This window comes from Magallana gigas, chromosome 8 (genome assembly GCF_963853765.1).
Source record: "Magallana gigas chromosome 8, xbMagGiga1.1, whole genome shotgun sequence".
NCBI classification, from domain to species: domain Eukaryota; kingdom Metazoa; phylum Mollusca; class Bivalvia; order Ostreida; family Ostreidae; genus Magallana; species Magallana gigas.
This window is the reverse complement of record NC_088860.1, coordinates 33,234,534-33,257,092: the sequence shown is the minus strand read 5'-3', so window position 1 is coordinate 33,257,092 and position 22,559 is coordinate 33,234,534. Positions and strand designations below refer to the sequence as shown.

The 22,559-nt window shown below is 33.8% G+C and overlaps 1 protein-coding gene across 1 annotated transcript; it reads left to right on the top strand.

The window, feature by feature from the left end:
* The first annotated feature begins 1,410 nt into the window (after positions 1 to 1,410).
* On the top strand, positions 1,411 to 14,304 carry LOC105329920 (glycine N-acyltransferase-like protein 3). Its single transcript, XM_066069003.1, has 5 exons — positions 1,411 to 2,113; positions 3,518 to 3,631; positions 4,190 to 4,304; positions 12,204 to 12,327; positions 12,959 to 14,304. Exons 1-5 carry the CDS (start codon positions 2,033 to 2,035, stop codon positions 13,482 to 13,484), a joined length of 960 nt encoding a protein of 319 aa, XP_065925075.1. The 5' UTR covers positions 1,411 to 2,032; the 3' UTR covers positions 13,485 to 14,304.
* The last annotated feature ends 8,255 nt before the right edge of the window (positions 14,305 to 22,559 follow it).

Here is a 22,559-nt window from a genome sequence, read left to right as displayed (position 1 = left end):
CCCCCCCCCCCTCACCCTCTTCCCCGTCTTAAACATTTTTCACATTTTGCTCTACGCTCGTTACACGTTTCTCGGTCTTTAATAATCTTACTGTGTATATCAGATAACAGACCGATAAATTAACCATCCAGTTCGATCATTTCTAAAATTAAGTTGCATGCCAATTTAAACAAACTAAATAAATATACTTTTAATTGATGTGTTATTCAATTACATTTTTAAAACGTTTTCATATCACGTCTATAAAAAACGTGATATGGCATAAAATAAAAACATGCAAGTGTTTTCAATTGTTTCGCCTTAGATCAAAGGGGGGCTTTGTTTTGGGTCAGACTAACATATCCAACGTTGTTTAAACACACAGGGATCACGTTTTTGCTTGCATGTGAAAAGTTCAGGTAAAAACTATGGTGTGCTGTAACGAACAAAATCGTCAATATATTGAAAACTCTCAAATCATCGTGAAGGAGTTATAATAAAAGATTTGACTGGTTAAGAAATTGCCCAGTGGCGTTAGATCTACCTTGCAACTGAAAAAGTGATTTTTTTGTCGCCATAAACTATTATTTTTTTATTCGAATTTGAACACTTTAATTTCTGTTTTTTTATACAGAGCCCATCGAGGAAAATAATCTAGACTATGATGGACACTGCCGTTATTCCCTCTTAAATGTCTAAAGTACTGTACTCGCTATTTTGTTATGGATTAACCAAAATTGACACTTTAAAAAGTTTAACTGATACATATTATTTATGCTTTTATTTTAGCTGTAAGTTAAAATTAAACTTTTTACTCGCCTCATGGTTAAGAACCATGCACATGTGCAAATGTACATTACAAAATATAGATTTGAGTGCAACTGCATTTTATTCCAGTACTGTTTGTTTAAGAAGCGGTACCGTAGTAACTTCTAATTTTAAGTAAAACGTGTCGAATCTGTTTTTTACTTATGTTTTAGTACCCCTACCGGTTTTCACCGGAGGGGACTATAGCTTTCCTCTGCGTCCGTCAGTCCGTCCGTCTGTCCGTCTGTCTGTCCAACTTCAGTTTTCCGCACTTTTTTTTCTTTATGCGTTTGAGGAATAATGTGAAATTTGCTGAACAGCTTCAAAATGTCAAACTACATATCAAGTTTACACTTTTGTAGCGTCTGGTTGACATATTTTCGAGAAAATTAATTTTTTATATTCCATTTCTTAAATGTTCGGGTTTGTTATCGGGTTCGGTGTGTATGATTGAATAAACGAGGAAAGTATGTAGTCAGTAATAATATCGTGCATTACTTGCACGATTCCTTTTCTTATTTCTAACAAACAAATAGGTTCTGTAAAATAGTTCAAGCATTGTGTTGTAAATTTAATCGACAGGTTTTTTTTCGTATTATTACAATCGGGTTCGTTATCGGGTTGGTCTGTTGATACGAGGTACAAACGACGCTAAGAAATAATATTCTGCATAACAGTGCATTGTTTTCACAGATTTCTACAAACAGGTAGGGGACGTGTATTGCTTATGCAATACTCTCAGAATGCTTGTTAACAAATGTCATATCGAATTACATAAATACAATTCATGGTGACCAATATCTTAATTTTTAAAGGTTGTAATTTACATTTTGTCAAACAAGCTAAAAGAATAGGAAAAATTTATCAGTGTTTCAGCTGCAAAGCCCAGGTACATTAGAATAAAATTATAAGTCAATTATGTCCGTATTAAAAATATCTAGAACCGGTTCTAACCGATTAAGCAGCAAAGAAGGATATATAATCATTCAAAACACTGTAAACAGGACATTGTTACATTGTAGTATTATTAAATCCCTTCCGCGCTTCCGTATGTAAACAAATAAACGTCAGTGAAGCGTGGATCGACCTTGACTGATCATTCACCAGAGAGGCCAACCCCACGTGCCATTTGATCGCAAGACGCTTATACACACAAGTACACGCTGTGAAGGAGAGAATATAGTGTACAACGAAGCAGGGTTTTGTGTGTTATTTTTATTTTAGAAGAAAAACGGGTAACACTGTTATGATTTACAAAATCCTAGACAAAGAAGAGATCGGAGAGCTTAAAGAAGAGTTATCTTGTGGATTACCGGGCACGGCTAAGGTATATATATCGTCATGGTTTGTGTTTTGAACTCTTGGTATCCATTTTATCCATGTACAGCATCGAAATAACTGTTCCTGTCGTGACAAAATATATATATTTTTTTCTGATTATGTTTTTCAAACCTGACCAGGAAGCCAAAAAGAAGGGGAAAAAATAACAAAATCTACATGCTTGGTTGAAAGGCGTGATTGAATTGGTTGATGTTGCTCTTTAAGTTTCATTTAAGTCTCTATCAATGTATTGTGTTTGTTTGAATGTAGCAGTGTTGTAGTAAACACGTTTAATAAAATTTAAAAATGTTTCGTCAGTACAAAAGTTCAATGACTATAACGTACTCATAAACTGCATTTATCCAGAAAAAGTCAGTATAATTCATGGCTTTGTCATGTCTGTGTATGCAGTGCTTATTGATTTTAACGAAATAAAAAGCTGGAAAGTGATTCAGCAAGTGAAGTCTTTCTATCGTAATGCGAAAGTTTTGTTGAGTGTTGACTTCCTGCTTGTCAACGTGGTCAGGGGTATTAAGTGCCTCGAAAATCTCATTGATTCAAGCTGGGTGTTTCGTGAGAGCGCCGTTCATAATCACTTATAAATGTTTACCACACTGCACTTTTATCTGTATTTTTATCAAACATCCCCAAAGCTGTTACCATAGCTTTGTCATATGTTTATACAAGGAAATATGTTTAAGTTTGATGTACAAAAAAATCTATATAGGCGTGGTTCATTTCAACATGATACGTTGAATTTTGCTTGAAATACAGCATAATGCATGTATAAACTATAAAAGCAACTCAATTAAACGTATTTAAATTCATTTTATTTTATAATTCACAACAGAGATTTTACACATCAACATTTTCTTTAAAACTCGGTCGTTTTCAATTTTTTCTTACAGTTTTCTTCTAGGTTTTCCTTGGTATTGATTTTTTTAATCGCGACAATAAGATCATGCATCTAATACAGATCTGCAGCAGCCATATGCATTATAGTCTAAGAGCAAATTCCAGATTGAGCTAGAAAATTCTTGAGAGAAAAAAAAAACGAAGAGGAGTGCACACGTATTAACATTTTATTAAGTGGAATCCGGTTGGCGCTCCTAAAACTAAAATTTACGAACATTTCAGATGAGATTGTAATTCTTAAAATAAATTCTAGAGAACTCCCTACTATTGTTTAACAATGGCGAGATATGAGAAGACAGAAACCTCTTTCATGTAATAACACTCAGCAAATAATCTCGGAAAAAGGGAAGGGAAATTTTAGAAATAGACTTGTAGAAGAAACTGAAGTTATTTCGATTCAGGAAAGTTAATATGATATATTTATACTTCTTACATGTTTATTTGTCCCCATTTATTGTTCATTTATAATGCATACTTGTAATTGATTTTCTTGTAGATATATTATGTGATAAGGAACGCTTTAGATGACAACCTAAGTGGGTTTGAGGTGGTCGTAGACAATTGGCCAAAATGGAACTGTATTTTGTTACGCCCAGAATCATCTGATAAGGTATGTAGACAATATCATGAAAGCAAAAGCAATGAAAAGGTAATAAAATATTCACCGAGCCCGAAGCGCGAGGTCAATATACACGTAGAACTTCGATGGTAGTTAAATTATCGTATTGATCGGGGGGCGGGGGGGGGGGATCCCCAGCAAAAAATTAAATAAGCAAACCTCTCAGTTTCTAAAAGCATAAGGGAAAGTTATATTATTGAATATGAATCATATTCATGTGTGTATACATGTGTGATGAGTAAATAAGTTCTGTGTCCTGTTAAAATGCCATTATGCATGATAAATGTATGTTTATGAAATGTATATAGATAGTAATGTTTTAAATTCAGTTTTATAAGATGACAGTAAAAATTTGACAACAGGGCTTTATGTCGTCGGATTTAGAAAGTTCCCGCAATTTTATTTTAAATTCGATAACCTTTTGAACTTTCGAGGCAAGACTAAGAAACCATAAAATATTTTTCAACTAGCTTCAACTTTGCGCAAAATTGAAAAACTGATGATTTTATCTGTAGAATGTCTTTTAAAGGTTTGTGTTGACTCTTGCAGGTCCTGAACTATTTTAAGCAGACCCATATATGTCACACGAAAAGTGTTTCTGCCTTGAAATATTTTCTTCAGCGACCCGGGCTTATCGACTGGAGCCAGCCGATAAACTTTACAGGTAAAATTTACCTTAACACCAGCAGTACTGATATAGATAACCGCATTAAACAAGAGATCTGTCCAAAACCGATGTTATTCATATGACGCGAACATACACATGTACAGATTGGAAGGGGGGTGTTAAGAAATTATCAATTCAATTGGCAATACTTTACACATTTTGTTGAATGCTGATTGTTAAAATTGTGTTTATACTCACTTAACACCATTCGTACTGGTAAATATAGCCGCAAAGATTACCAGTATGCCCAGAAAGGTGCTTCAAATGACCCGAACTTGTACATGTTGTACACAAACAATTGGAGGGGGTGGTTATCATTTTTTTTAGAAGATTGCTTGTTGTACAACATCATTCTGTTATCATCTTAAAATACAATTTACATAAAAAGTGAATTTAGACTATAATTTTTATTGATCCATGAAATAATTAAACGAAATACACCCATCTAACAGAGGTAAGCGTGTTAACTCCTTTCAAGGTGGCAGTCAAATACCGTGTATATTAAAGCATTCAAGTCTATATATGTTCTCAACCATTTCTTTCAAATTTTTTTAGTGTTGTCATAAAATCTCACACCTTTGCTTTTATAACTTACATACATACGTACATTATTTTGTTCACGCTATTGAAAGAGCCTTTACAGCGATTTCTCGGCTAGCCGTCGCGAACTTTGATAACAAAAATATACATCTTTAAGAAAATGTCAAGCTAAACATATTTGGTTTATGTTAATATTTTAATGACATGAAAAATGTTATGATACTCGGCAATCTCTTTGACGCACGATATCGGCTATTGTGTTGCTTTCGTGCCCAAGATGTATTTTATTATCACTTTTAGGGGTAAATATCCTCTGATATTTCAGTGAGGGCAACAGCCTTTCATTTAATCACGCAGACAGCGCATGGAAGAACAATTCTGAAAACCTTTACTGATAAAAATATTAATTAAGCATGCGCTTAAAGGTAACGCGTGCATTCAGTCCATCTTACATGTACTTTCAAAGACAAAACGTGTTCTGAAATGTGACAAATACTGAAATTGTAGAAAATTACAAAACAGCCATAAACTTATAAAATACGTTTAATATTATATTAAACGGCTAACGTGTTTATTTTATGCGTTAAAGGCAAAAGTAAAAGATTACTGTAGGTAAATTGGTGTATATTTTGACCTAGTGACCTACTGATATAAATGTTTTGGCTGGCGGGAAAATGCAGGTTACCTGTGACTGCTCTTTACACATGTGCGCAAAACGTTCACATTTCACGTTGATAATTGAAACAATTAACGGTGGTTATTTCATACTGTTTAATTGTAGATTTTGTTTCTAAAATTACACATGGCGTTTATTTATATATGGTAGAGGCATCACCGTATTTTGTTGTGATGAATAAAAAAACACCAACAGTTTCACTAATCATTTTTTTTTATTAAGTAAACATGCACCGCACGTGTTTGCCGATTCACGTTTGACAGAACATGGTTCCTTTAGAGTTAAATCATCAGGCGCATTCTGATATGCATTTTTAAAAGACGTTTTGATAAAATCTCTTTTTAACAACCAAATTGCAAATGCACTGGTGTTAAGCCGATATGCGTACCATTTGGTACGCATATCATAAGATGGCAACGACCTCTGCAGGTTCGTAAGTTTACACAACTCTTTTTATTTATTCAGGTCGTATTTCAGCGGGTAAAATATAAGTGTTTGAAGGGCTAGCGAGTCTTTTCATGTAGCAACCTATAAAATAATCCAAAACTGCATATTAATTGATATTTTCTTCGTTAATAAAAATCCCTATGATATGCGTACCTACGGCATGTTTATGTTTTTGGATATACGTACCATATTTTGATGATATGGGTACCAGCTACTTTCCTATTATATATTGTGTTTTCTTATTTTCACTGAACTGTGCGGTTTTGAGACGTTGAATGCAGTTGTATTATATTGCTTTATTATCGTTATCCCCAGAGCGTCAATTTGTTGAAAATTTGGACATATATCATTACTTTATAGTAGCGGGAAATAAACATTCAAATTTTCAATGTATCATACTAATTGATCTCTTGTTTTCGGTCGGTTGGTTCAATCGGTTTTGATATACGCTTAATACTGAACCTCGATTATGGCAATACTTTTTTTTCCAGAGAATTCAGAAACGATAATGTATGAATCCCATGTAGGTAGATAATATTCAAATAGTTGTCAAGAAATTATCCTATCTATTTAATTTCAATTGTTTTAAAATGATAAATACGCCGAGTATTAATTGTTTCATGCTTTATCATTTAAACAAAATTCAACATTAAATGGTAAATTTTTTAACAAAATATTCTTTTATTTGTCGATTGTTTAATTCGTTGGTAATTTTATACATTTAAACTTCGTTATCTTGAACACCGATATCTCGAATACAATGGATATGTCGAAGTGATTTGTAATTAACAACCACTTTTTTTAAAGTATCGTACCCTAAAAATCTCGAATACTCGGATATCTCGAAGTTATAAACAGTCCCATCTAGTTCGAGATAACGAAGTTTGACTGTATTTATAAACAAACTCATTTTTCATACTTTGAATTTTTTTTATAAAGAAATCGAAGGACTCTAAATATCTTTATCATTCGGACTTGAATTTTGAATTTGGACTTAAAGTGAGGTTTTGGTAATCTGATGATTATATATCAGGCAATCAAAATCACCTGCATTTCTTTCTTAGATAATTTTTTTTCCATTTATAGTTTTCATTTAACAAGTTGTTTTAATTTTTTTTTTACGAAATACAGTTAAATAAGTTATTTTAGATATACTATTCCCTTGAAAAAAAAACAAATCAATTTGTATATTAGTGGTACGTATATCTTACCGATGGTACCTATATCCAGAAATTCTTATTTGTTTCATGGTACGTATATCTGTTTTTGTAGGTACGCATATCATCGGGATTTTCATTAATGAAGAAAATATCAATTAATATGCAGTTTTGGATTATTTGATAGGTTGCTACATGTGAAGACTCGCTAGCCCTTCAAACACTGATGTTTTACCCGCTGAAATACGACCTGAATAAATAAAAAGAGTTGTGTAAACTTACGAACCTGCAGAGGTCGTCGCCATCTTATGATATGCGTACCAAATGGTACGCATATCGGCTTAACACCAGTGAAATGTATGTCAGTTGGCCATTCACATTTACTGCAACGTAATCGAAAGAATCGGTGCAGTAATTATCAGCGCATTTAAACAGCAGTGTTTACATATGTGATAATTCTGCCTAAGATCACAAGACATGGCCATCCAAGTACTGATTTACCAATTTGTAGTTACATGTATATTCAGAGTAAAAAAAAAATAAGATTAACGTTCTTTAAAAATAACTATTAATTATCGATTGGTCGGCGGTGTATTGTTTACTATTTCTAAAAACGCTCAATTCCTTAAAGGATATCTTTTGGAAGCTAACGGTATAAGCGGCCGAAGAGTAATGTCAATGTGCATCGATATAGATCTACAATGTAATTACAATTAAAAAATAAACAATGAAAGATATCGAAATAAAAAAGGTAAAAAGAAAGAGACGTTAGGTTTATAGTTATTCATTAATTATTATTGTTATGTAAGTATGTAATTAAAATATAAAGAGCTAGAGCCACGAAGCATCAAAATGTGCCTTAAAATTTTCACAAAACTCAAGTTTGAAACAATACAAATTGTAATTACTTATAATGTAGGGCACAATATTCTGCTTCTATGCATATGGAATTTTTTCACTTCAGCCCCACCGTTTAGCACATGCGCATCACCAAACATACTATGATCGTTAAAAATAGCTGAAAATTGTAGATTTTACTGCAGTTTTTCCCAAATTTGAATGTGGCCACACTTGAGTACCTCTTTGAAACTTTTAAAACTGAGAGATATTGCATAAATGCTTCTGCCTGCAAAATTTCGTAGAGGTACTCAAGTGTGGCCAATATGTATTTTACAAATTTTGAAAATTTTAGTATCAGAAAATAAAACAGACCACTCTATTTTAGGGAAATTAATTGCTTCCTTTTTATTGAAATAGCAGAATTTAATTAATAATGATAAAGAATTATTTCAGATTATTTACAAAATCATCATTTTATTAAATATTTGAGGAAGAAATGCATATAAACTGAACTTTAACATGTTTTATCTAGTAATTTTATACTGTGTATTCATGCTTACACCGTGCATCATCAATGACGTCATAGTTTGACGTTTGCGACGTCAGTTGAGTCTGTACATAGAATATTGAGTTCTTTCAGTATTTTGCCAAAAAAATTTACCAGTAAAGTCTGCATTTTTAAAAAGCATTATTTCTATGTACCACGGTATTATTCAAGGGCAGTAGAATACATGAATACATGAGATACATGAACATTGTTAACAAACAGGGAAAAACTAAATTATGGCAAAGTTAACATTGTACGTACGTAAGTAAATATATATTCCTATACCTTTATGTATAATAATCAATAGCATGTATAAGTAGCCAGTTGTGGGATTTTTGTCAAACGGTGAAATGCATTAAACGAAAGGAAAGATGCAAGCGATTTTTTTTTACACAAGTACTTGTTCCTGAATACCGCGGGAGAAAGACAGTCGACATCACGTGTAAACATGTACATATATGATAAACTTAACTTATTCCGTCAAAAAACTTGATTATTTAATTCGTAAGTACAGCTGTAATTGAATATTAAGCCATCGTCCCTAGCATAAAAACATTTTGCCAATGCATGTCTTTTCTTTATCAGCCACCTGTTGATCAGTGTTGATTCGTCGCATGGTCAATGTATTTCCGGTGAACCGTTACATGCAGTTACACTCCTTTCTTAAAAGTTCGATTGTGTCCGTTTCGATAAAGACGGCTTTTGGTATACACAGCTTAGAATACATTTTCAGCATGTTCACTATATAGAAGTCTAATCCCAATTGCGATGTCTTTGTTGATAATTTGTCCAATAAAATAAACAATCACCCTAAATGTGTGCACATCGGTGTCTTACTTTTGCCTATAAAATTCTCGATTGAAATTATCTTCGATCATTTTATGCGTATTAAATCTCATCAAAGTTTTTCTTGTATGGCATATAGAAAAAATTCAGATTGCCGGGCCCTTTCTTTAAAAAAAAAAACGATGCGTACAGAGAGATTTAAAACAGTATTTGTTTCCATTCAATCCCCCCCCCCCCTTCCCTACCCTCTAAAAAAATCGATGTACGGCTCAGTTCATTACAAATCTATATATATGATAACACAAATTCTACATGCTTGCTATCAATTCGACTTTTCAAGACAATTTAACGACATTATTTATGTGCTACTGCTTGATGATTTAAATAAAAATGTTCATTTTAACCTATCTTCGCTTCAAAATAGTAAACCCACATTCTCTCTCTCTCTCTCTCTCTCTCTCTCTCTCTCTCTCTCTCTCTCTCTCTCTCTCTCTCTCTCTCTCTCTCTGAAATATGATCTTAATTCTCAAGACATTTACGGATAGCTTATCACTTGTAACAATTCTCAAAAGACATGAATATCACTAGAAAAAATGAAATGTTAATGAATAGACGTTATGGCATTTATAAAGAATAATAAACTCATAAAAATATTTTTAAAGAAATCGATATTCTTTTTTCATTTAATTTATGAACATTAAAACACTGCTGTAATGTCATTCCCTTGTTCCAGCAGTCAAGAATTTTACTTATGACAGTCCGATATATTACAGAGCTTCTTAATCTCAGACCATTACCAGTGGTTACAATACTGTTATTCTTTAAAATTGGACTGTCTCAGGAATCAACAATGATATTCAATGGAGTGATTTAAGTACTATATATGCCTCAAACACTTCTGTATGAAAAAATATCACAGTTCTCGGTCCTATAACGGGCCTCGAAACTGCTTTCGCCATACTAGTATATCCATTACATATACACAGTCGCTAAAAGGTTTTATTTTTGACTTAAACAGTTCGTGAAAGGTGAGCACACAGTGAGTGCACTCTAAACGAACGGTGAGTGCACACTGAGCCGAATTTGGATAGCGCTTATGAACGGTGAACTGTGAGCGTAAGCAGAGCGCAAACGCAAGCGCAAAGTGAACGGTGAACGATATATGTCCTCTATGTGAACGCAAGATGAACGATTTATTCGGAGTGCCCCGGGAGGTATTGTTACATTGTGTTTCGTTGGTAATCAGGAAATAATAACAATAAACTACATGTTTGTATTGTTATAAGCCTAAATATAATATTATCTGACTAAACAATAAGTGAACACTAAACGAACGCAGTGAGCGCAAGGCGAAATTTTTGTGAACGCACGGTGGGCGTTTTGTGAACGATGAGCGGGAGCGGAGCGGAGAGCTGGCGCAAGTGAACGCACGGTGAGCGCACATGAACGCACGGTGAGACCAAGGGAAAATGGGAAAATAAAACATTTCAAGGGACTGAACCCTGGCATCTAACTGCTGTAAAGCGCCAGGATTGGCTGAAAATATCGAAGCTTTGAAACAAGTAAAATAATCATGCAGAATAATGTACACAGATTGTTACAGTAATGCATTAAAATTCGAGATTACATACATCTCTATTAAATTCAATTACCGTATCTCTGTCATATTTATATATTTATTTTTAATTATTTGTGTTTACATTGGTAGAATTCATTGATTAATCCTCAGTTATACACTGCGCATCATCAGCATTACTTCATGCAGTTTCAAATTGCAGAAAAAAGAACTTTTATGACACCGACATATTTAAATGTACCGCCGTTTTATTGACCTTCAGCACTGGTCCCTGTAATATTTTTTAAACTTTATTGTAAATAAGCTTTTCATGGTATTTTCATCACATAAATTAATTATAATGTCTACATGATAATTTTATTTGTTTTTTGTTTATTTTATTAGATTCAAGTCATACGTAGTTTTATCATTTCATGACGTTACTTAACAAAAATGACGTCTGTTCTACATTTTTCGTCAAAACAATGCCATATTGTAAACTCCGTTAATAAAAAAGTATGATAGATATCGAAAAAAGAAAAACAGTTATGAAAAGCTAAGATTCCACCCTATATTTTACCAAAATATGGTAATATTTAATGATAGGGCAATTTTTGATGCTTCGTGGCTCTAGCTCTTTTGCATGGTCATTTAGATTTGATCTTGTGTTTCTTCCATAAAGTAAACCCACATCACATCAATATGTCAAAGATGCTTTGATGTACATGTTATTACATATAAATACTTTCCATCAAATTAATATAAAATTGTACGATTTACTTTTTTCAAGGCAACAGAAAATAAATGTTTTCTTCTATATGTGCATATATCATGCAAAATGATTTGCCAAGGATGATGGAATCCGAGATTATTTCGAAGTAATCTATTTACGAATGTAAAATGTCATAACACAGACATTGAGTCGGCTAGTCGTAAACCGCTTTACAATTTATCAAAAATAAAAAAAAATAATCCCTAAAATTAGAATTTTAGCGGAATGTTTATGAGATATTTTTATTTATAAACTGTCTCTAATTCAAACATAAGTAATAAAGCATATCACATTTAAAAAAAAAATATTTGGGATATTGATGATGGTTGGTCAAATCTACATTGATCACGTGATTGATCAACTTCATGTATCAAGTGAATAAACTCAATATATTTTGCGAATGACTGAATAAAATAATACAACATTGAATCCATATTATATAAACAAGATGAAATAGATTGGTATCACAATGGCCGTTATTGGATCGCACTGAAAACAAATGGACTAGGTCCTAGCGAAATATAATTGTGAAAAGTCATTTTTTGATACATTATATTAATAAAATTATATTTGCAGGAGTACCAAGTGATGTGATACCCGTACTAAGCGAAGTCTGCAGAAAACATGGCGGACAAATAACTTCCAAAGAATCACGGCTCATGTACGCATGGAGCAGACCTACTCCCCCTGATATGCCAACGTAAGAATAATGAATTTGTTGGGTTTTTTTTTTTCAAATTTCCTAAAACATTTGGAACTCAATATCAAAAACTATAAACCCAAACAGCAGGAAATTGGTTTTTAACCGGGTTTTCCAATGGAAAAATCCGGTTATTAAAGTGGTGAAAACGGCGGGTACCCTCATTGTACGGATAACTCCTTCTACAGTTCTCAAGATAGGAAGTTGTTCTTTTGCAGATCAATTGCACATATATCAGAGGTTTGCATATTGCTAGGATTTTGGTTTCCAATAATTTATGAAAAAAATACCAGCTTTTGAACTTAGTCATTTTTTGGCAAAATATTGCATATAGGGTACCATCATTGTACGGATAACTCCTCTTACAATTTTCAACATAGGAAGTTGTTCTTTTGCAGATCAATTGTACATATATCAGAGATGTGCATATTGCTAGGATTTTGATTTCTGATAATTTATGAAAAAAATACCAGCAATTGAACTTAGTCATTTTTTGGCAAAGTATTGCATATAGGGTACTCCATTTCACTGGATACGGGTTGACATGGATTATGGATACAGTTCACATAAATGAAAACCCGGTTTACTGTCACATTGGCTTAAAAATTGTTTTTTTTATCTCATATGACAGAATCCCGGATGGAGTCACTTTATCGGCGTTGAAACCGGAACACGCAAAGGTTTTAAAAAGCGACTGGGCAAAGCAGAGCAACGCCGATGAATTGGAAGGTTACTTCAGAAGTGTCATCGAAAAGTTCGAGAGCAGCTGCCTGCTGGACAAGAACGGCAGGATTCTGGCCTATATATGCATGCAGTACAACGGTTCTATCGCTATGATTTATGTTTTACCCGAGTTCCGAAAGGAAGGCTATTTCGATATCCTCATCAGCGACCTGACCCGAAAACTTTTAGCGAAGAGTGATATAGCGTACGGTTTTATTCCATCCAACGATACCTCTCTCATCAATACCTCCCGGAAGCTGGGCTTTGAATGGGTCCCACAGGGCAACATGACCTGGACACGGTTCACGCCAAATGTCCCAAGGAAACAGCAGCAGAGGGGGGCGTTCGAGTCCTCCCCAGTTGGCGACGTCTTTCCAGAAAATCTCGACACTTTGTTAAAAAACCAGCTCGGTGTTCCTTTAGTCAATATATGACACGGGGATTTCTTTTTTCTTCCCCAAAATTGTTATGAACCAAGACAGCATATCAGATTTTTGTTTTGAGAATATTGTTATGTTGAATGTTATGAATTATTTACTTATTTATTGTTTTTATTTCTCCTTTTGAAATGAACAAACTGTTTTTCATGGAGACCCAAATCATTTGTTATTTCATTAAGTCTAACTGTAAGAAAAATGTTTGATTGAGAGAGAGAGAGAGAGAGAGAGAGAGAGAGAGCATGACATTTTTACATGAATTTAGACCGCTTAAAATGGTAGACATACATGTATCATTGAAAGTGCAAAATTTTATTTGAACTCTAGATAATAAGCATTCTGTACAAGACAACAATAAGTAACCTGTAATATTATTAATTATGTTTTGCATTGGTTTTTGTTATTGAACAGTTATCGTTCTTGGAAACTGTTACTAACCTAGTTGCTGCATGTAGGTCTTCCTTTACATTCTTTTTTTTAAATGCATTTTCTATGTATACACAAAATATTATACAGAAACAGAGCTTCAAATGTTGTCATTTTTTCTCATTTTTTATTTCCGTTTTAGAAATAATAATTTTTATATAAAAAAACCAAGAAACTAGAGCATGTTGTCGGATATATTCGTATATCAACCTGCATTTTTCGGTCTACATTTTACAATAGCTTCTACGTAATTCCAATTTTCTATAATTTCGTGACTTGGATTGTGGTTGCATACGAATGAATTCATGCGGACATTACTCATAAATGTTCATTTCATTTGTTATACATGAGAATCACAGACTATTTGAAGGAAATAAAATAATTTGTTGATTGTTCCTGTTTGTTCAAGTTTATTTACACAGATTACTACATTCAATCTTTTTCTCTCTGAACCAGCAATTTGATGATTTCTACGAACATGCAAGAAACAATATAAGTTAAAACAAATTAGTTCTGTTTTCAGAATCTGTATTTTTTTTTTTAACGGAATGAGCAAAATTAATCCAAAGCTTCCATATTCAACAATAAATACACTGGTGTCAACTGAAAAACCAAGTTTCCGTCGTCTTTTGAAAAAATAATAATGTAGTTTTTTGTTTTTATCTTTCACTTACTGCACTCTGAACGGTCCAGAGAAACGTAGGTTTCTTGGATTGACTGTTAGGTCCGTTTCCGGTATACTTCGGAGGTCCGTTTCCGGTGTACTTCGGAAGTCCCGGACGAAGGTAGCGACAATTATTAAGAATAGACCACTCCCAATCTTTAATTGGTCCACGACATGGGGTAGGGAACAACACCTTCCTTTTCTGCACGACAGGTAATTCAACCGTTTTATAAATTGGCGGCAACGTTAACGGTTGACGGTAGTTCTTTGATCTGCATGGCTGAATTTCCAAACTCTCGTCCACGTAACGCGTGCCTTCGCTTCGTCTCAACTCGTCACGGCGTCTTGCGTTGCAATACCAGCATGCTGTGTTGTTTATTTTTTCCCTTTCGATCTGGAGCATAAGCCTTGTGATATTTCGGAACAACCGGGTAAACGCTTGTTGATGCTCCGAATGGCTGTCATGAACTTCCGGTTTTGGTGGTTTTCTTCTCCGATTTTTCGATTTTCGACTGCACACAAGTTTTGACATTTTCGATTTCAAAACAATTTCAAAACCACTTCACAGAAACCTTGATTATTTTAAAAAGAAAATGTTGTTTTGGTCAGAAAATTACAACTCCCCACTAGCTCGCTTTATCTGCTTCAAAGCCGTTTATACATCTCGTGTGCTCTGACCCCCAAAGTAATATGTCTTGCTGTAGATGGTTTTGTCTTGTATTGTCTTAATTGTCATCTCAATATTTAATGATGCCTGTGGTAATTCGGGCTACAAACGTCTAAAGCACTCGATCTGGGCACGTTACCTGAAGGGGATTTATGTCCAATTTGCGACAAGCTTACAAGATGCAATTTTCTACAAATGGAAAAATTTAATCAAGAGAGTGTATTGATTTTCCCAAGGTTATAAGATACAGTAATTAAGATTTGTGATTCCGTGTAAGGCATAAGAAGAAGAATGACTAACGGATATTTTCTATGAGAAATTGTAATATTTCTTATACATATAGGAAGAAGGGACAACTTATAATTGTGAAAGTGTTTAAAGCTTTTCTAGAAAACATGTCTTACTATATATTAATCACCATTCCTGAAGTTAAAGAGAAACAAATCTAACATTTGTTATATTTTGAATTATAAATCATAGATATAAACCTTACTGATACATTACATGCAGATATATTTTGTACATCGTCGGAAACTTACATATGTAATTATACTGTATTTGCATTGTTTAAAAAAAACTACGAATGTGTTTTTCGTTGTGTCGTTTTTAATGCTATTATTAGATGAATACTTCTTGGAACCGTTCGATCAGGTGGGAATCCTTTTCCGTACATGTGACCTTATTTTTGGTCAAAGGTCAAAGTCACTATGATATCATAAATTTGAAAAATCATTATTTATATATGTGATGTCAAAGACATAGCAGACCTCAAAATAGAGTCCTGGCCAAAAAAAACAAAGTTTTTTTTCCATTTGGTTATGAATGCTAGTATTTTTCATCATCGCCAAGCTTGTCGCTTGCCCTTCAGGGGCTCTTCTAACTAAATATAGCGTGGTTTATTAATGGTGCATCATAATTCATCATTATGTATTGTATAAAAGAAAAATAAATAAGAAAATTCTGGGCAAAACGCACCATCTTCTAATTTACAGACAAAATTAAATGAAAAGTTCTGAGACAACTATACACGGCCGAATGCATCAAGTGCATGCCCAGTAAGACATTCAACAACAAACTATGATCGCTCGCCATTTTCAATGCAACCAAACCTACATGTACATTGATTCTATTGCAAGATGCAGTTGGTTCTGGTACGATGCATGCATAAAGATTCCTCAATCACCATAGGCACCGAACATAGTAACTTTTTACATACGTAAAAGACTCGATCAAACGGACTTGTGGCGTTCAATCTCATTAAAAGGCAATCAAACTCTCGACTGATACTGTGTTTGTAATAAGTATGCTAGCCACTATTCCCATTAGATACAGAGCGACATCTCGCTCAAAGTTTTTAATATATATATATATATATGTGTGTGTGTGTGTGTGTGTGTGTGTGTGTGTGTGTGTGTGTGTGTGTGTGTGTGTGTGTGTGTGTGTGTGTGTGTGTGTGTGTGTGTGTGTGTGTAAAAGATGGTGAACAAATTATACATCAGATCTTCCTTGAAATTTTATATATGATTATTTTATTTTGCAATCAGATTTTTTACAACACAAAACAAAATCAAAATTTGATTTTTTTTTTTTCAAGAAAAATAATATTGGTGCAAAATGTCAACAACCATCCGGATCTCTTTACACACGCAATGAAGAGTTATCATTCTTGGGATGTTTTCTGTACGTTTTATCCTCATTCAAATGAATGATATATAAATAGGCGATTGACGATAATTGTAACTATTTAATTTGCAAGGATAATGGGAGAAAAATAGAAGCAAAGTAGAGTAGCATTTATGGCATCTAAAGTTTAAGTAGTTTTTTCACTATCAAAACATACCGGTTTGGGTTAAGGGGTTTAATTTCTTTTTATTATGAGAAAAAATTTATAACGCCAGGTGCCTGTGCATATATTAAGTATCTTGTAATTACATTACGGTAAAAAAATTTCTAATCTTATATTATATATTATTATAAGATTGATATAAGAAAACAATTACATGTAACAATAGAAATATGCAATGCAAATGCATAAAGATTGTATACATTAAATGTGTGCATTCTAAATTTATGCCACTCTTTCTAAATATGAATTATTATCCGTGATTGAAACAACGCCATCAATAGGTTTTCGTGTATCTTCAAGTATCAATGATAATAGCCCCTGTTCGCTGATTGTAACTGCATTCTGCGTTTATCGGAAATCGGACAGTAATTACGCGCGGAGGTACATGTGGAGGGCAAATAAGAAATTCAAATTTCTTAAATTTACGTAGTAAAATTACCGGATATATGCCTCGGTACCCTTCCAGCAAACTTACATATCCCTCGGACCCCCACCATCTACCCCGGAAACTTGAATATACCTCGGACCCTCCTTGGAAAAAATTCTGGACCCACACTTGATTCTAAAAGATTTTTACAATAAAAGCATAATGTTATTGGAATTTGAGTCCAACTTTGTGTTTTATACTTCCGTCTAAGTCTAATTATGCGGAGAAAATATAACGAGATTTATAATGATCTTAAAAATCCCACAAACAACGTTTTGAACCGTATACGAATCATCATATCCGTTTGTTTGTTGGTCCAATTATTGGGTATATATCATAACTTTTCAAACCAAAAAAAACCGTCAAAATTTTATAATTATAATACACGCAAGTTAATGGCTCATATATTACTAAGCCATCCGCACATCCAGACCCCCCCCACCCCCACCCCATCGTCGGAAAGGGGGGAGGGTCCGAGGGATAATTTGGCGGGGGTGCAGGTCTTTTCCAATTCCTATTTTCTGAAAATTAAGTGATAATTTTGAATTTTCCGAAGGGGGGGGGGATGCAATCCTCTGGATCCGTGCATGAATAAGCCATTACTATTTGTATTCATAATTCATATCGTCTTGTGACCTTGTGGTTCAAAGGTCATGAAAATGATATTACATTTGTCATATTTGACCAACACCATGAAAATAGTAATGAATAGAAGGGTCTTAGGATTCAAAATTTTAAGTTCATTACCTCTAAATCCAGAGTAAAATTCTCGAGATACTGTATATGTTATTAAGAAACTACGGTATATAGGGTTATTTTCGCCCCATGTTATTGTCGCCGTTCTACACATACAAATGGCTCTGCCCCGTCTTCAATTCGCCCAGATGGAATTTCGTTAAAACTCATATCATTTGCACAAGTGGAATTCGCCCAGTTTTAAATTCGCCCTCTGACATTGAGGGCGGAAGGGACAAAAATAAAACTGAGGCGAATATTTATCTGTATACAGTATAGCTGCTGCGACGTCACGTGTTTTGTTTAGTATGACATTGTATAAAATTGCAAAGCAAAGTTAAACAGTTCAAATAGAGATATAAAAAAAGTTCTAAAAACTACAACAGTTTTTTGATAACACATTTTCTGAGATGGGTCGTTTGATTTACATACACGATTCGTTCTATAACGATATCATTCATCATCAACGAAATTATTTTAAGGAAGTTATTTGATAAATATCACTCTTTGAAGTTGGACGAAAAATTCCATTTACCGGCCCTCTTGTCCCTTTGGAAGAAAAATTTTCCCCGAAAGTAATTAAAAATTGAACCCCCTAAAGTCTCCATTACTGGAAACTTCCCAATGGAGTCAAAACATCAAGAACCCCATGCTTTCTACGGTATTTACGACCGATTTTAATTACCGCGATAAAAGAAAATTTATCATACGGGGACCGCTCTTTCTAACGCCAATATCTGGCGCTAGATGGAGCGAACACACGCGAGCATAATAGACATCATTTAAGAATTAACGTGATTAAGTAGGAATACCAAATCGAGTGCACAGTTCTCATTTAGACGTTTTATCCCTTGATATATCGCTGATATCAAACTGCTCTGCGTTACTCGAGAATTCAATATATCTGCATTTTGCAGAATAATTGGATATAAAGGGAAGGCTCCTATCTGATTCGTTTCCTGTTGTCTTTTCCCTTCCAAGGCATCCGTAGTTGCACCTTGGGGTACACTGTGAAAGATAGGTTTACCATGTGGTTGTCTAACAGATGATAGATTGGTAGAGATATTCTGGGATATGAGATAAACCCTTACATTTGCAGCAACTGAATGTCTCTAAACCATTTTTGAGCTTATTTCTCAGCATGCTGGCTTGAGCAGTAATCCTTAATTCAAAAAGTACTCACGTGTACTAGTGCTTGATGATGCAGTATTTTTGACTCTGTATTATTTCAACATACGATACAAAAACCTGTCAAACTATTAACGAGCTTCATCATGTTATTTTCACAGCTGAAATATTTTAATATAAGAAGATTCATAGCTTTATCTGTTGATATCTGACATACACATTACACTTAAGTATTATTTATTTTTTAAACTGATTTATCTCTCTTTATCTATTTTTGAAAGTATTAATAGTCTCTTTCTGTAGAATTTTTGTGCGACATCTGCATTAAATTTTGACTATTAAAGAAATCATTCGTAAACGACGATCAAATAACGGAAACGCGAGCCCCAACTCCATGAAATTGTCTCTTTCGCGTGAATAAATCTTGTCCTATTCTGATTGGCTCCTTCACATTTTCAAAAAGGGAATCCAACAAATAAATTGTTAGCACGTATTCGTACAAAATATCATCTTGTCACATCATTACCTTTTAAAAATCAAAGAGTCTGTCTTTCTTAAAAGTATTTTTTTTAATTGAGAACGCAAAAAATATTATTTAGTTGTCCGAGGAAATTTCAATGAATCAGGACATGGTCAATTATAATATGAGTTTAATATCGTCGGAAACTCATCTAGTCTCGTATACGCTTACTGGCCGTGGGCCAATAGGATTTGTGAGATTTTCACCACGAAACTATAAAGGAGCCAATCAAAAACAGAGCTTGAATTATTCATGAGAACAAGAAAAGTTTAATTAGTTGACCGACAGTCACTGTGGATATGTAAGACTAGTCGTGAATTTCCGACGGAGAAAGTCTATTTGCTGTCAAAGGCTGTAAAGTCTTCAGTTTCTTTGAATTTTCTTGAAACCTATTTAGCACATACATCGACATTGGGGATGCCGGTAGGGGAAATAAATTGCTTTATACTATAGTATGTCCCAATTTATTGCTTTCATCGCTTTTTGATGATTTTTAATAAAAATACACATACATGTGAAAGAAATACAGTTGAAATCAATAAAAGGGAATTATCCAAGATATCTTCATTGAACAATTATCATTTTTCATGATCACTCTTAAAGGTTCACAGGAACGAAAACAATTTTTTTTACGGAGATTTATGATGGGATATGTTTACATCTTTTCTCCATTCGGAAGTACTCGGGATACCTCGCGCAATTTTTCAACGTTATCATCCGGACTTTATTATGGCTGATGCAATGCTAAATCTCCGTAGACTTTCTAGGATGTGTATTGAAACCTGAAGCGGTAGAGGGAAGTTTCAAAACAGATAATCTGAACATTTTTCATATTAGTGGATGAACGTAGTTTGAGCACAAAGGTACTTATGTTTATCGAAATATCAAGCAAAAAATGGTGGAAGCAAAAACTCGGGACAGAGTATAGTATACAATATGCTTGTTTTGTTTGAAATGTAAATGTACACAATTTTATTGTTTGTTTATTCTTAAAATATGGTTCACGGTAATTGTCGTAAATCTTAAAAAAGAAGCTAATCAACAATTAAAAAAAACTCCTATATGGGAAACTTTATCATATTTTTAGCTCTGAGGTTTATACGACATCTAAACATCATTAGAGAGAATTCGAGCAATGTAATATAATTCCATCAATAATCAGTTTTGTATTGTAGATTAAATCTCTAACGATAACGGCAATACATATGCAAATGGATATATATTTGTTATAATAAGTTGTTTATGCAAACTTCCAGACTGAGTATCAAATGAATAATAGATTTGCCTTAGTTTTAAATCAAATTCGAAAGAAATCATATTGGTGGAAACTCCAGTCAATCTTGTAGTACAATATTTCTTGATTTCTTTTTAGGAATCTGATGTACTTTTAAAATAACAAGAAGTGATGCGTAATATCTATAATATAAACCATACATAAATATATTAATGCCATAACGTCTGTATTTCGGGATTTTCCATGTCTTGCTAACACACAATCTGTGACAAAGATACCTACTTTGCCCATTATTGATTGAACTTTTCCCCAGACATTGTTTGTTTCTTTTTGTTTTAAATAATTTAAAATGTCAAAAGGGAGACAACTACGTTCCGTCTTCACGCGTCTTGATGAATTAGATACTGTATGGTATCACTCTCTCGGCAACACATCTTCTAATTAAATAAAATCCATCCACAATCCAGTATGGTAGACCTTTATTAGAAAGATGATGTGTAATTAAGTTTTCGGGATCTTTGACAGACTAAGCACCGCTGCGTATGTATAAATGTACACGTCATCGATTATTGCGCAGATTTCGGCTTCGGGGTGAGCTTTTTGACACGAGGGGCGATCGTGATGGATTTCCATATAGACCCAAACTTGTTAGGCTTGAAGACCAATAAGTGAAAATTATAGAGGAATATTGTCGAAATCAAATGAAACATTCATTAAAGGGGACACATGCGGTTGATGTTCACCAGATCGCGTTTTATTTCCAAGTTATGCTCACGACACTGCTGCGATTTTTTTTTTCTTCCTCTTTGACACGTCAAAACGTCATCTCAAACAAAGTCCCTGGCGTTTTGCAATGTTGTCAAAGACGCTGGATATCCTACAATCTACGTAAAATTTCAAGATATGATTTGTATAGCTACAAACGAACTATTTTAACAAGACCCTGGAATTTCAATAGGGCGTAGCTATCTATTTCTTGCGTCAAAACAAGTTAAAAATGACGCGGTTTCAAGCGAAATATGCACCGACCGCAAAGTCTTAGCTCAAAACCCAGGCAAATCTTGTTGATTTCAAAGAGCAATGGCTGAGTGGCCAACAATGAAATGGACAGGCCTACGTCACAGTGCTGTTTGACACAACTACCCAAAGTCCAAGCTCTTGTTAAAATGGTTCTATTATTTAGTAAAAAAAAGTTCTATATATATTACCATTAAAATTTTGACATTTTCCTGTATTTTTATATAGAGCTCTTCTTCAAAAGGAGGTAAATGCAGTCTAAAATGGCCACGACCATCGAGCCTCTTAAGCAATAATTGCAACAACTATAAATATGACCAAAAGAACGTTCAATGTACATGAATAGGATTCAAAATTATATTTCTTGAAATACATTTTATGATTTTAGTGTAATTTTAATGTACGGAA

What these genes read in the sequence shown, in the direction of transcription:
- LOC105329920 (XM_066069003.1), top strand. Translation starts at nt 2,033, where the DNA reads ATGATTTACAAAATCCTAGACAAAGAAGAGATCGGAGAGCTTAAAGAA. An exon ending in GATTACCGGGCACGGCTAAG is followed by an intron (nt 2,114 to 3,517) that starts GTATATATATCG and finishes ATTTTCTTGTAG; the next exon opens with ATATATTATGTGATAAGGAA. An exon ending in ACTCCCCCTGATATGCCAAC is followed by an intron (nt 12,328 to 12,958) that starts GTAAGAATAATG and finishes CTCATATGACAG; the next exon opens with AATCCCGGATGGAGTCACTT.